At 37.8% G+C, this 15934-nt stretch overlaps 1 protein-coding gene across 2 annotated transcripts in view; it reads left to right on the top strand.

The window, feature by feature from the left end:
* The first annotated feature begins 3819 nt into the window (after positions 1-3819).
* Positions 3820-15934, top strand: part of LOC149819347 (beta-adaptin-like protein C) — a 31392-nt gene continuing 19277 nt past the window's right edge. Inside the window, exons 1-10 of one of the 2 annotated variants that reach the window (XM_089985512.1) lie at positions 3820-4068; positions 7188-7385; positions 7741-7854; positions 7998-8248; positions 9404-9539; positions 11558-11737; positions 11818-11910; positions 14996-15207; positions 15302-15365; positions 15461-15640. In XM_089985512.1, coding sequence (XP_089841638.1) covers positions 3982-4068; positions 7188-7385; positions 7741-7854; positions 7998-8248; positions 9404-9539; positions 11558-11737; positions 11818-11910; positions 14996-15207; positions 15302-15365; positions 15461-15640 — 1515 coding nt within the window. In that variant the 5' untranslated portion in view covers positions 3820-3981. Of the gene's footprint in view, positions 4069-7187; positions 7386-7740; positions 7855-7997; positions 8249-9403; positions 9540-11506; positions 11738-11817; positions 11911-14995; positions 15208-15301; positions 15366-15460; positions 15641-15934 lie in introns of both variants that reach the window. The other variant, XM_089985511.1, reaches the window with a different exon arrangement.

Here is a 15934-nt window from a genome sequence, read left to right as displayed (position 1 = left end):
ACCTACTTGCTTCCTACCTCTGTGCCAAGCAAGGAAAGCTGATCTCTCTCTCTCTCTCTCTAACACCAGCTTCTTGGTGCGAGATGATGGTGTTTTTGGGGAATGAAGAAGAGGAAGGCCCCCACAGGGGCGACCTGGGAACACACGTTGCATGATAAATACCATCATGGCTTCATGTGTTTCCATGTCGCTCCTATTGGGACCTCCCCCTATTCCTTATTTGCTTGCTTAATCTCTCTTTTCTTCAAGGTAGATTTCATCATTTGAAGACACTTATATATTGAATCTCCTTCACACAAATTGTACTGCATGCATGATTTCACGATACTAGACGTGAAAGTAGTACTCATAGGTTTGGGTAATGAAAAACCATGCAGTACAGCTTTTTTGTACTTGAGCCCCCTGTACTACTAGGTCTTATAAGTGTTTGGCTTTTTACTAAATTATCCTCAAGTTTTTTTCATTTTGATCTATTGGTCTGGCCAAGTTTCGTAACTTGGACCTGCCCATGACCTAGTAGACGCAATTTGATGGGCTGCGTTCACTCATCATGTGCTGTTTTAGATAGCGCTATTCATTAATATGCCGAGGGGTCCCCTTTTCTCCTCTTTTCTTTTTTTCTTTTCCTTTGGTACATTGATCTCTATGAGAGAGGATCCTGTAAAACGCTGGGGTTTACAACCACAAAACCCACCCCATTGTAGCTCAGCACAAGTGGGACCTACGTAGGGGTGGGTTGGTTTTGTGGTTGTAAAAGCTGTGTGAGATCACCCAGCGTTTTACAGGATCTACCCTCGATCTCTGTAGGGTTGATTAGTTTCCGACCTCGTTTGAAGCACACGATGTGCAATTCATAACAGAAATGACCCAGTGAAGTCACACTATAGGCTAGAACTGAACCCAAACCCACCTGAATTTAGGCCCTGTTTGGAAACTAGTAGCTGGGATGGTAATGGCATTTCAGGAAGTGGCAGCTCCCAAATCCTGGATTTGGAGGTGGTAGCTGTCAATTCCATGCTTTAGTCTAAATACAATGCCGCTTCCCATCTGAAATGCATTAACTCCCATCCTAACTACCAGTTTCCAAACAACCAACAGGTGGTAGTTAACTCCTACCCCAGTTCTTAGATTCCAAAGAGTCCCTTACTACCTTTGTTTTCTTTATCCAGTCTGCAGCATTTTTACAATAAATAACAGAAACTGATCATACTATATGACAAAAACAATGCGTTTTTTGAAAATACCCCACAATTTACCATATAATATCACAAGTTTTCAATTTTTTCTTGTCACTTTTACCTCTCATAAGTGCAAAATTTTTATTTTCGCATGTCATGATATTAAAATAATGCACCCACAGAACTCGTCAACAAAATTGCATCTGATGTTGCAAAATTCCAAAAAAGATTACAAAATTCCAAACAATTTGCAAAACTCATGACGTGTTTCACAATTTTCACTTGCAAAAATCCTTTCCAATGTTGCGAAAATTTGTATCTTGCGAAATTCAGAATAATTATTGCATTGGTATTGCAAAATTCCTTTTTGTTGTGAAATTTTTTACAAATAGTATAAATGCAAAGCTAGGGTTTCATAGAAACTCGGTTTTTTGTGGTATCCAACCAATTAGAAATTATGGCTATTTTCCCAAGGTCAAGCATAAGGGCATCTTATAATATGGGTGAGATAGAAAACAAAATCCACAATCAGTGTTTGATCATGTGGTGTGGGTGGGATATCCAGCATTCTTAAGGTCATTCACTCTAATAAACTGTGATAGCTAGATATGTACTTTCTCCCTATCAATACAACGTTGAAGTATCTCACAATAAGCATTTGATCATGTGGTATGGGTGGGATATTCTATTTTATCCCAATCAAAGATGCAGTGAGAACCAACATTCTTGTGAAAGAATAGAACAAATTCAATGTACGAGCGACTTCATTTTGTGAAAGAACAAAATGAATACAATGTATGAGCGATTTCATTTTATGAAAAAATTGAAAGAATGCAATATATAAGCGACTTCATTTTGTTAAAATGCATGATTTGTTTTCAACCCTTTTTTTGCATCTTGATGCCTTGTGTTCGCAAACCCTGAATTTTGACTCCTTCAGCGATTTTTTCTGTGAATCAGCTGCAAAAGAAATTTTGAGATTTTGCAAGAAAATTGATTTTTGCAATACCAACGCAATGAGATTAAGAAATTTTGCAATACTAGAGTCAAATTTCATTCTAATTTAAAAAAACAAATTAAAACTCGCATGTACCATGTGAAATTTTTTTTTGATTTTAAAAAAGTAAACTGAACTTTGCATGTACGTTGTGAAATTCCTTCCTCAAGTAAAAATCACCAGTTACATAACATGTTCATTCTCTGATATATACACATTATACACAATTGATTCTAATAAACAAATCAATCACCTGTTACATAAACAACACATATCAAACAACTTCATTCCTTTTTCATATACAATTCACTCCTTTTATATAAATAATTCATTATACTCAAAAAAGAAGAATCAAACAACTTTGTTCCATGTTATATATATATATATATATAATCCATTCAACTTAAAAAACAAAAATCAAATAACTTCAACTTTCATTGAAGCAAACACAATGGTCACTTTCATCAGCTTTCACCCACAAACGTGGTGCATCCTTCACCTTAGACTCTTTATTGCCGCAAACTAACCTGCAACACAACATTAAATTAAATAAGTACTTAAACAAAAGAAGCACAACATTAAAAAAATATTATGTAAACTACAAAGAAATATGTCATAGACTACTTTGTAAATGCATTGAATACTCACATATTTCTTAAAAAAATGCGAGACTTATGAAAGTTTTCAATTTCTTGCTAGTTTTTGACAAACGAGATTTTGCCAAAAAAATGTTTGTCATGGTGGAGGATTGCGACCGGTGTTTTTTTCATGGGCTGAATTTTTTAAGAACAAATATCACTTGAATGATTCACCCACTTCTTGAGCTAACAATTGGCATTGGAAAAGGGGCTCTCAAGTTTGGAAGGCGATCACTAAATCTTTTCAAGAGTTCTCTTTATTTCTCGTTCAATCTAAAAACGAGAGCAATTGTTCTTGAACGTTATCTTCGGATGGGGTTTTCTCGGTGGCATCTTGCTATGCTGCAAATGACGAACTTAGGATGAATTGGCTCCCCCAAGAAAGCCATTTGGATCAAGAGATCCTCCCCTCGGGCTCAATTTTTTCCCTTGGGTTCTATGAGCTGATCATGTTAATACAATTGATCCATGGGAATACAAGTTGTAAATAGGTGTCTTTTGTGAACAAGAGGCAGAATCTATACCACATATTTTTTGGTCATGCCCCCCCTTCTTCCAAACCCTCTTTAAGTTGGCTTGGCGCACTTTGGATTTTGGCCAGCCTTAGGTCGTTGATTGTTGGTCCTCCTAAAGTCTGGGTGTGGACCATGTATCTCATGCTATTCAGTCACATATGATCCACTGGGCTCGGGCGGTTTGGTATGAGGATGACATCTCTTGGCTGAGTACTTCACTTCTAGGATCTTACTTTAGGGAGACTGTTTCTTTCACCTAAGAATTGTGTATTTGTGACGAATCCTCTTGGACCATGCAGATTCTCTGTTAATAACCATTCATTTAAAAAAAAAAAATTGTATACTTACAGCGGCTGTCTGGACCGGGAGGTTGATTGCAATAACTGAACTGGTAGGCAGCTTAACGAAAATAACCGAATCCATAAGCCGCTTAATCAAAATGTAAGATCAGTTTGGAAGCTTTTTGTAAATTATTCTGAAAAGGAATTAGAAAGAGAAGGCTACCCAAAGTCGGGGGAAGAAAGGCGGCCTTCTTCTTCTCCTCTCTGTGTGTTTGTGTTTTCAGAGAGCGAGCGAGCGAGAGAGATTCATTTTATTGCCTGTGGAACGGAGATCTCTGAGGGTAGAAAGGGAGGAACAGAAAAGGAGAAGAGATGAGCGGGCACGACTCCAAGTACTTCTCCACCACCAAGAAGGGAGAGATCCCGGAGCTCAAGGAAGAACTCAATTCCCAATACAAGGTACTTGCATCTCTTCCATCTTCGTCTGTTCTAGGAATGGCGAGCCCTAGATACCATTTGAGGAGTATAACTCGATCTGCAGAGAATTCGTTTTCCCAAATCTCACTTCCTTTTCCATGATTTGCGATGATAGGTCGATCTGAGTACAGATCCACGGGCCCCCTTTTACGGTGATCAGCTTCCGATCTGGCTTTAGTTTTCTTCTTGAGAATCTAGGTTGTTTTTATTTGATTGCATATTTTGTTTTTTTGGATCTTGTTAGAGAGAGTTTGATCTCCTTTTTTCTCTGAGTCTGTTGTCTGCTGGGATCGATCCAGAGAATGGATTCGGGGGCATCCTTTTCCGTGGATGGGCGTGGTTGCGGGAAGATTGTTATCATGAAAATCGGGATTTGCTCTGCGAATAGTTAGACGATCTTGTTTCGGTTTCGCATTGCTCTGTCTGGCGCTTGGTGATCTCTATAAATTTTCATGGAAATAGATCTTAAAGAGGTTGACCGGCGATCCGTTGTTTAGAATGGAAACCGTGTTCTTTCCTGGAAAATATTTAGTGCATGGTAAAAATTATCATGAAATTTGGAAATTTCCAAATGTCTAGGTCATGGAGGAACAATTAGTTTCTGGATCTGAACTTGTTGAATACTAATTTACATGACGACTTCCTTGTGTCTTGATTCATCGTGGATCCAGTAGTTCATGGCATTGGCTTTTTAGCTCATAATTTTCAAGGGTATAGGAAGCACGGAGAAGCCAGACAGCATAGTGATGTTGCGGTTAACAATCGAATGCATTAGATGCTGAAACACTGCATGTCATTTAAGTCTTCTGATCATCCATTCTGGTTGGGATTTTGTAACATTAGCCCAGTGCCTAGCATATACCTCTTAAAAACTATGAGCAATCCGATGGTGTATAATTGAAAATTTCCCATCCTTTCTGGTAGCACTTCTCTTTAATCAGACACCATTACATAAGGTGCTTAATCGATAAACTTCTTCTAGAAATAATGTAGCCTCACCCCACAATTCTCACCCTAAGAAACAAACAAATAAGAAAATGTTTGCCATGCTCTTTAGAGAGTATCAACCTGGACTTTACGATATTTAGTTTTTCTCCATTATTCCAAAATCATTATTTAGTTCGGACTAAGCGAAATCAAGATCAAAGGATGCTGTGCAATGCCTGATCTGATTAATTCCAACTTGATGCCTGATTATGTCTCTGATATCCCAAGGTGGGACTTGAATCAAAGGGATGTTGTTTGTCAATGATGTCTTTTATGGTTTCATGCCCGTTTTTGCATTTTCCTCTCCTCTTGGGGAAATCATTTTAGTGGAAGGCCTCCTTCCTCCTTGAGAAAGGAATTTGTTCTTGGGTTCTGATGCAAGGATGTCCAGTTGCATGGGGGAATCTTCAAATAAGGGGAGGATTTTCAAGTAAAGGGATTCATTCTTTAAGGAATTTCCATGGTGCTAGGTAGGTAGATTCTTGCCATTTGTGATGGTTTTCATCTCTCCCATTCAATTCCACTCTATTGGCAGTCATATTTGTTTGCTTGTGCAAGCCTTGACTTGTAAGCAACTGGGGCACCTTCTCTCAGGTTTTTTGAAAAATAGTTCTTGTAAATTTTGTCCCACTTGGTGGATAAACTTGTGAGGGCGAAGGGTGTAATGTAAGAAATAACACATTTTTTGCTAGAAACTTGTGGTTCTCTTCAAATTGATATTCTTTTTAGGGAAATTTTGTTCATTAGATAGATATGGGATGGTTTTGTTAAGGCAGATTGACCCCTCATGGACTGGATCCAGAATGGTGAGATCCTGCACAAGGTTTGTCTGAAGCTTACTTTTTATAGCTGCTGGCACGTTGAGATGAGACTGCTGGGTGAAGGAATTGGTGATCATGTTCAAGGATGGGGGAAAGCTATGAAGCATTGAAGGTTTCAGTTTCCAAGGAAGGGGGCATGGTGCTTTTGCATTTGGGCAGTTTACTTTCAGAAACTGTTTGTATTAGACCTATGCCTTGTGTGTTGCTATCAAAGTTATCAGTTAGTGAGTCACACCTTAACATTTTTTAGTAGATAGGGGTGACACATGATTTTTGTAGTAGCATCATGTCAGTACTATGTCACCTGGGTATGGGTGTGGGTACAGAGGGTACGACATGACAATTCCAAAAATGTGGGTACGGGGACATGGCTATATATATGTATGTATATTAAATATCACATAAATATAAAATAAATTCAAAATAAACTGAATATAATCTAAATATATTTGTTATATCTAAAATATATATGCTATATCTAAAATATATATTATATACTGAAAATATAAAGTTATAAACTGAAAATATAATTATAAATTATAAATTGAATACAAACTTGTATGTACAGAGGGTAAAAATGGCGTTTTCTGGTGTCAATGTGTGTCGACATGGGTACGGAGGGTAAAAGGGTGTGTCCCGGTACCGTAGTGTCAGTATATTCCCTGAATTCTTTAGAGAAATAAAAAACACTGATGATTGTTTAGCGGCCACAAACGTCTTAGCGTGTTTATTTTTTGACTGATATTTTGAAATTGTATCTTTCTTGTTGCTTATTTTATTTGTTTGTTTATTTTGCGTCATATGGTTGCATTCAGTTTGATTCCTATAGTTACTTGCTTATCTGTAATGGTTGTGCCACCTCTTTCTTTTGAAGCTGATAGAGTGAGTTTCTCAAGGTAACTGTATTTGAGCTTAAATTACTTGTAAACACTTGGATAAACTTTGTTTGAAGGGATTTAGTGTCATGGTATAGTGACTAATGAGTGATGATAGCTTTCAGAAAACATGTTTTTGGTATGAAGAATGTCGACTTTTTCCATGTTTTAGTTTATTGTTATTTATCAATGCCTATCTAGATTCAGGAGACAGAAATATCGACCTATGAATACTGGAGAGAAAATGCCACCTTCTTCTGTCTCAAATTTCAATCCATGTTATATTCTTTCAGGACAGTGACTTATATTATCCAAAGTGTGCGTGGACCTCATCTTTATTAGACTTGATATTTGGAATGGATCAATATTCTAGAAATTGATATTTGGATTGAGTTTTCTGTTTTTCTGTGTCCTGTAGGATAAGAAAAAGGATGCTGTGAAGAAGGTGATAGCTGCCATGACCGTTGGTAAAGATGTTTCGTCATTGTTTACAGATGTTGTCAACTGCATGCAAACCGAAAATTTGGAGCTGAAGAAGCTAGTTTATTTATATCTTATAAATTATGCTAAAAGCCAGCCTGATCTTGCCATACTTGCTGTTAATACATTTGTAAAGGTAATGCTTTTGCTGTATTTTGTACATCTTATGAGGACTTAGTTATTGCATGATGTGATAGATTATTTCCCTTCCACTTATTTGGAAGTGTATGAGTCTGTTCCCATGGTTTTTTTTAATAACTGGAAGCTTCTGTTATATTCTAGTTTATGAAGTCAAGTGCTTTTTCTTACTCTGCTTCTTTTTCTGATCCTTACAATAAGATCCAGAAGTTAGTGCAAAGTGTTTGATCCTTCTGGAATTTTTCCTGGACATCTTATGTTGAAATATAGAATGCATTGTTCTGCAGATGTAATACAATGCAAAGAAGATTCTTTCTCCAAGTCTTAATTCCATCTGCTAATTGTCATTGTAGGATTCACAAGATCCAAATCCTTTGATTCGGGCTTTGGCTGTGCGTACAATGGGATGCATTCGTGTAGATAAAATCACTGAGTATTTATGTGATCCTCTTCAGCGGTGTCTTAAGGTGACCTTATTTGGCAGGGATTTTTAATATTCATATTGTTATTACTATTATCTTGCTTATTATGTTTTTATTTGCTGCCTGCCATTTCCTATTTTCCTTGTTAATTTCAGAAAATTTCATTAGCTTTTTTATGCTGCTACTAGGACGATGATCCTTATGTTCGTAAGACGGCAGCAATTTGTGTTGCAAAACTCTATGATATAAATGCTGAGCTTGTGGAAGATCGTGGTTTCCTAGACACGTTGAAGGATTTAATCTCTGACAACAATCCAATGGTAGTTGCAAATGCAGTTGCAGCTCTTGCTGAGATCCAAGAAAATAGCAGTCGATCAATTTTTGAAATTACTAGTCATACACTTTCAAAGCTCCTTGCTGCTTTAAATGAGTGTACTGAGTAAGTTTTAACTTATCAATGATTTTGTTGCAAAAATTTGTTCACAATGATATGTTCATTTGACCCATGTATAGATGGATCTAAAGATGGTCCATACGCTGCCTTCTGTATATGTTAACAGTGATTTTATGCTTGCTTATCTAAAAAACAATGATTTTATGCTTCTAATATGTTATTTTCTCTCAAATAAGGTCCTAGGTGGGGGTTGATAGAATAAAATATCAAACTTTCTATAAAAATTTTTATTTCTAATTTTGAAAATTATAATAACCATTTAATAAAATTTCTAATAAAATTTTCAAATTTTTTATAATTTTTAGATTTTTGGATTTTTATTTATAGATTCATGTACTTATTTAGGTTTCTAAGTGACAACTTCGCATTATGGGAGCCTGGTCCTCGGTGCTGCCTAGTGTTTGACTGCAATGTATCTATGTGTGTGTGTGTGCGTGCGTATGTGTGAGAGCTTTTAGCCATTGCAGCTCAAGTCACATATTGTGTGTGTTCCTTCAGTTATCATGCGTATCCTATGTCAACATGAGACAACACATGGCACACTAGGACACTTCATGGATGCAGTCAACATTGTGTCATTAGCTTTATCTATTTTTCTTTGTTCTTGATTACTTATTTTTTATTCAATTGCGTTATTTTTCTTTTAAAATTTGTCATCAATTACGCTATATTTCGACCTCAACTTAGTTTTATTATTTGATGTTATATATATATTTGATGTTTTCAATTATAGTGATCTATATTTGTGTTAAAGAGTTTTCCCTTGAGACGATGTTCATGTTTTATTGCTTTAAGTTAACAACCATAGAATATACATATACAATACATACATACATACACACATGCACCCGCACACACTGTGACTGTCTATGTGTGTGTGTGTGTGTGAAATTTTTGCTAGTAGCTTCATTCATATTCCTCTCATGATGTCTTATAATCATAGTAGTAAATAATAAAAGGTGTTTATGAACATTAACCTTACAGTTTTATAGTCTATTTAATTCAGCTTCTGAGCAATTTAGCTTGCACCCAATATAAGATTTGAAGATGAACAGGATATGATGTTCTTGTAGTTTGTGTTATGGATCCATGTACATATAAGATTAACTGTTCTCGCCACTGATGTCTACCATTCTACAGATGGGGCCAAGTCTTCATTTTGGATGCTCTTTCAAGGTACAAGGCATCTGATGCCCGTGAAGCTGAAAATATAGTTGAGCGAGTTACACCACGTCTACAGCATGCAAATTGTGCAGTGGTGCTTTCAGCAGTCAAGGTATTTCTTCTGTGCTTTTGATTATCTTTAAATTCTTATACTTCAGTAGTCCATGTTGTTAATGGATATGCAGCTTTCATCTGAAATTCTCAGAGGAAGGATATTCATGCAAACCTTCCAGTCTATAATTCACAATAGTGCTGCAACTGCATAATCTAACCTCTATGCTGGTATTACTTGTGTTTTGACCTGTCGGATGAACCATAAAAAACCAGTTGTCAGATGCATAAATCATTCCACTTCTGAATTGACTGTTAGTCGATCTCAGCTCACTATGTGTTGTACCAAAGTGTTGGTGAGTCGAGCTCTCTCTCTAGTGCACCAATTCATGATCATGGTTGCGATGCATATCACCTTAAGAAATACACATGAAGTAAACAAGACAAAATCAATTCATCTATTTGATTTCTTTGTCCAGTCATCTATAAGGAATGATTGCATTTGGCTAATAGAAACAACAATTCCCATGGAAGTCTGCTCTTTTTTGGGGTCCTACACTAGTAAATCCCATTACTGAGTCATTGACTAGTCCACCAATGCCATCCTAACAGAAGTTGCATTTTTTATGTTTTGGCTGGTCAAGTTTACTGATGCATGAAATGCCTTATTTCCATGGTAGTTGAGATATGTGTGGTTATAGCATATTTTTGATATACATCTGTAATATAGCCATGTGTGTTACATCACCTCCATAGTAGAGGGTGTGAAAAGATTGATTTGTCCATACTTTGCTGGCTCCACACACAACACACACACACACACAGTCTGGAGTGCTCAGAGATTATTACCCTTTGTCTTGGATTCTCTAGGATTTTCAACAAATGATACTTAGTATTTAAGGTATTTGTGTTCTTCTACTTAGTTGATTACAACCTATGTTAATAATATAGCACTTGTGAAGAGCTTCTTTGATGGTATTTTGGTAAAAAATGAAGGTGTATCTGTACTAATTACTGACGGGTGCATTAATGCATCTGTATCGTGCATTGATCCATTGAAAGAGGACCCTGTAAGGGGAACCTTTGTTCCACAGAAAGTGGCAGAGAAGAGTTCCACTGATAAGGGAATTCACATCGCCATTAGAAACCTCAGATTTCTAGTTAGTGAGAATTCTTTTTTACCTTGTTCCAGACATACCATAATTTATCTCTATTTCAAGGTACTTTGTCATGCAAGTTTTTCTACTTTTTGGAAAAGTTGTAAGAAACCTTTGATATTGTTTGGTGGAAAGGGAATTTTGTTAGAAACATTCCTAAATGATGTCACTAGTAATAGGAAATTAGATTCCTACGGAATTTTTTCAATCGCTTTTTAAGGTTAGCATTTAGACTGTGTCAAATCTTGCGAATACTGAAGGGAGAGGAGGAAAATGGAGAAGGAAATGTTAGCTGCAATCGCTGTTCCTGTATGCTTCATATTGGATGTGGTGGCTCCTCTTGATTGTAAACAATGAATGGGGTTTGGTGAAATTGGATCCGACCTTCAGACGTCTATGTAATTACTAGCATATCCTTTCTACACATTTTACTGCTCATTACAGAAAGTGGTTCATACAGTCTGACAGTGCTTCTCAAGCTGTAGATGTGTGAGCACCATGGACAGCTTGCTTTTTAAATTCCGATGTCTTGCTGAGTGTAAACCTTTGAGAAATAATTCTGCAACCTGATCTTCTCCGATGATGAATCATGTTTCAAGCTCTAGATTTTGTCTTTTTCATAAACAAAGTGCCGATCTATTCTAAAATTCTCACTCAATATGTCAAACAGATGCTAATCTAGGGTTTGAACTGATGGATGTGGTAGTGTTGTGGGGTTCTCTGTTAGCAGATGTTTATAGGGATATGATCCATGAACAAGAAACAGATTCTCCATGTGGCATAGATCTGATAATATATTCTTTATTATTTTTCTTGTGGTAGTAGCAATCATGCATACTAAATTTGTTTAATATCTGTTCTCTTCTAGCAGATGCTGATTTTAGTTGGCTGTATCTTTTGTGCCCTTTTCTGTCTGCTGCAGATGATTCTTCAGCAGATGGAACTTATCACTAGTCCAGATATTGTTCGGAATCTTTGCAAGAAAATGGCTCCCCCTTTAGTGACACTTCTTTCTGCAGAGCCAGAAATACAATATGTTGCTTTAAGAAATATCAACCTTATTGTTCAACGACGGCCTACTATTCTTGCACACGAAATCAAGGTCATTTACCTCTACTCTACTGTACATGTGAAGAATTTGTTAACGTGTCTTATCTATACTGAAAAGTTGAATACTGGCAGGTTTTCTTTTGCAAGTACAACGATCCAATATATGTGAAAATGGAAAAATTAGAAATTATGATAAAGCTTGCTTCAGATCGGAACATAGACCAGGTTTTTCTTTTTTCTTTTTCTCTCTCAGCTGTGTTTCCCATTGCCTTCTACATCTGGGCATGCTCTCTATCTGTACATGGTGATCCTTAACTGGGTAATTGATGTTTTGTAATGTGCTTTTAGTTGTCATATTAAGTAATTTGGTGTTTAATCTTGTGGGCTTTCTTTGTTATATATTCCCATATATACAGTCAGATGTACTCCACTTCTTTTTTTTCTTGAGGATAAATGTTCCTTTTGACAAAAGTAGAGTATGTCTATTTAGGACAGCTCTCTGTGAGCTCACATAGGCCCCTAGGGCATGGTTTCAAAATTGAGTTATCAGTGAGGTATCTTGGTTTCATGCAAAGTTATCATGATCCGACATTGTTTGTGTCAAATAGTTCGATAGGTCATTGTCTTCTTTTGCTTTACTTTGATGATATGATTGTCACAAGGGATGATCTACAGATCATCCAGAGTGTCAAACATAGGTTAAGTTAGCTATTTGAGATGAAGGATCTTGGAGCCTTTCTATTTTTTGGGTTGGAAGTAGCATACTTTAAGAGAGGTTACTTATTTGATACACCATAAGTATGACCTATGTCACATAGGTGCGGGTGCGGCATTTTAAAAAACTTGGGTGCAGGGGTGCGGGGAGGGTACATATAGTAATGGGTAGGTGCCCGACGCTTTTTGTGCCTACCACATGCCTTCCACCAGTGGATAGGAGTTTTCAGGTTGTTTTTCAAAAATCTAACCTTGCAGATGTGTTCTGCATGATCGATTTGCTAGGAAATCACACTTGGATCATGTTTTTATGAGAAAGATGATTTTTTAAGCATTGAATATTTTTTAAAATTATAGACCATTATTTTTAATCTTATAAAAGTCTAACTTGGTGTTGGAATCAGACGATCCAACAGTCAATTCCCATAAAATCAAGCATGTAGATCACATTTGTACTGTCAGATTTTAGAAAAAATAGAAACAATCTTTACAAAGCTCGTTTGGCCCGCTGTAGGCACGCGATGCACAAAAAGCGTAAGGCACCTACCGATTACTCTCTCTCTCTCTATATATATATACTTTAACAATTTTAAGTTAGCATTACTAATGAAATAAAAATAATTATCATATCATAAAACAATTATCATATCATCAATTCATCATGCATAAATTCATGCAATAAATCAAATTAAAAATAATTATCATATAATAAATCAATTACTATGTGGGTGTGGGTGTGGGTGCGGGGGTGCGACACTTTCAAAAAACTTGGGTGCGGGGTGTTGCAATATATATATATATATATATGTATAAAGTCCAAAAGTTGGACATACCGCACCCAGGGTCAACTGTCTCATCTCTCTGAGGGCTTTGCTCATTGAGGGTAGGTGTAAAACCCACGATTTTACAAAAAAAAAATCGGACATGGACCAGAAGTGAGTCCAGGGAAAACCCTAAGGGTTTTCCATTTTATTTTTTTTTAATGCTCGCGCAGCCGCGGGCCTTCGTTTTTTCCCCCCCTTTGCTGATAAGGGAAACCCTTTTGGGGTTTCCTGATTTGCGTCCTCCCGTGCCCTTTAAATCATGCAAGGGTAAGGGGGAAGCCCTCACCCCTGCGCTCCTCCTCCTCTCCCTCTCGATTGTGCACTCTCTCTCGCTCCCGGCGTGCGACCGAACCCCGGCGCCGACTCTCTCTCAGGTACCATCTCCTTCTTCTCCCCTTCTTCTCTTCTTCTTTTCTTCTTCGTCTCCTTCTGTTTGTTGAAAGGCTGGCAGGAGGCCGGCGGCTCCCTGCCGTGCCCTCTCCCTTTCTCTCTGCGTTCGCCGGAAGAAAAGTCGGGAGCATTTTTTTTGTCCAAAAATTGGACACAAATGACCCTGGGTGCGTTGACCACACCGGGTCCCGCATGCGCACCCGCGTCGCGTCGATGCGGGTGCAGCACCCAGTTTGCCGAGTCCCTGTGACATAGATCAATTATCATAAATTCATGCAAGCCTGGGTTTAGTTCTTCTTAACCCAGGTCTGGGCATTTGGGTTTAGGTTCTCTTGAACCCAACCCTGGATTCAACAGAACTGAACCCATCAACCCTGGGTTCAACAGAACTGAACCCATCAATCCTGGGTTTGGTTCTTCTGAACCCAAGTTTGGGTTCAGGTTCTGCCAAACCCAAGCCTGGGTTTGGTTCTGTTGAACCTAGGAGCCCAACCTAGCATGCTTAAGTTCAGTAGAGTTGAACGAAGGCCTGGGTTTAGGTTCTGCTGAACCCAGGAGCCAAACCCAACCTTGGTTTCGGCCCTTGCAGCAATGAGGAGAGGAAGAGAAGGAAGAAGAAGAGAGAGGAGGAGGAAGAGGAGAAGGAAGAAGAGAGAGAGAGAGAGAGAGAGAGAGAGAGAGAGAGAGAGAGAGAGAGAGAGAGAGAGAGAGAGAGAGGAATAAGCTTACCGGTTTTGCCATCGCTGCCGTAGGAAGAGGAGGAGGAGATTGGTGTCCCGCCACTGCTGTAGGAAGAGGAGGAGTGGGAATGGGAGATGGAGGGGTCGAGAAGGGGGTGGGGGTTACACAATTGTGCCCTAACCCCCCCCCCCCCCCAAAAAAAAAAACATGATTTTTTTAACTTGGACCAAAATGGACTCAGTCATAGTTGACCAATTCCATTTTTGGACATTTATAACCCTGGTGCAATTGATTCTTATGGTAACCACACCGGATGCTGCACCCGCGTTGATGCGGGTGCGGTGACCCTTATGAAGAGTCCATGTGACATAGAATAGGACATTTATTTGGTAGATCGAGCTAGACTAGTGGAAGATATTAAACGAGTTGATACACCCATAGAAGCTAATTCCAAGCTTTGAGCAAGGGATGGAGAGTTACTTGACGATCATACTCTATATTGTTGATTAGTTGTAGTTGATCTATTTTACTATTTTTAGACCTGACATTGCTTATGCAGTGCATTAAACCTTCATAATTGAGCATAATGTGCCACTTCTGTATGTCTTGTATTAGTATGTACTGTTTTCAGCATGTTTAGATGTTGATTTTAATTTGGGCAGTCTGGGAGATTCCTGATGCTAAAAGAATAATTGCTGCAGGTTCTATTGGAATTTAAGGAGTATGCGACCGAAGTAGATGTAGATTTTGTTAGAAAGGCAGTTCGAGCCATTGGTAGATGTGCCATAAAGCTTGAAAGGGCAGCTGAGCGGTGCATTAGTGTTTTGCTTGAGCTGATAAAGATTAAAGTGAATTATGTCGTGCAGGAGGCTATAATAGTAATCAAAGATATTTTTAGACGATATCCAAACACGTGAGTTATTGTCTAGGGTTGTTTTATGTTTTATCATTCTCTTTGTAGTTATTTTGGGAGATCATTTTATATCTTGTTGACATTTTTTATGCAGATATGAGTCAATCATCGCAACCTTGTGTGAGAGCTTAGACACTTTGGATGAGCCTGAGGCCAAGGTGCATGTCTTATTATTTTCTGGATTTTTTGCTTTTGTAAACATGATTGTCTCTTAATTATCTCATGTGCTAATTTAAAAATGTGGTCGTTGCAGGCATCAATGATTTGGATAATTGGTGAGTATGCAGAAAGAATTGATAATGCTGATGAGCTTCTTGAAAGCTTCTTAGAGAGTTTCCCGGAGGAGCCAGCACTTGTTCAATTGCAGTTGTTGACTGCAACTGTTAAGTTGTTCCTTAAGAAACCAACTGAAGGGCCTCAGCAGATGATTCAGGTCTGGCATTTTACGCTTTCATCTATGTTAATTTAGAATTCCGGCATTTGTTCATTCATAGGTCCATCTACCCTTGTGTATTCTTCTCCAATATGCTGCAATATTATATTAACTGTGTGTACATCACATTTTTAGTTCAAAGTGATTGTGCATATGTCTAGCTAGTCTTGGCTTGGTTTACTATTTTTTTCGTTACCCTGAATATGATGGCTTTTCCAAACTGATCTGCATCAGGTGCAAAATTGTTGTAGGCTAGATGCTCCTAACATAAATAACAAGGGAACAAATATGCAA

Source organism: Nuphar pumila, chromosome 13, assembly GCF_984573655.1.
Source record: "Nuphar pumila chromosome 13, dmNupPumi1.hap1.1, whole genome shotgun sequence".
Taxonomy (NCBI): Eukaryota; Viridiplantae; Streptophyta; class Magnoliopsida; order Nymphaeales; family Nymphaeaceae; genus Nuphar; species Nuphar pumila.
Note: the sequence above shows the minus strand (reverse complement) of the source record. Positions and strands in the feature narration are given on the sequence as shown.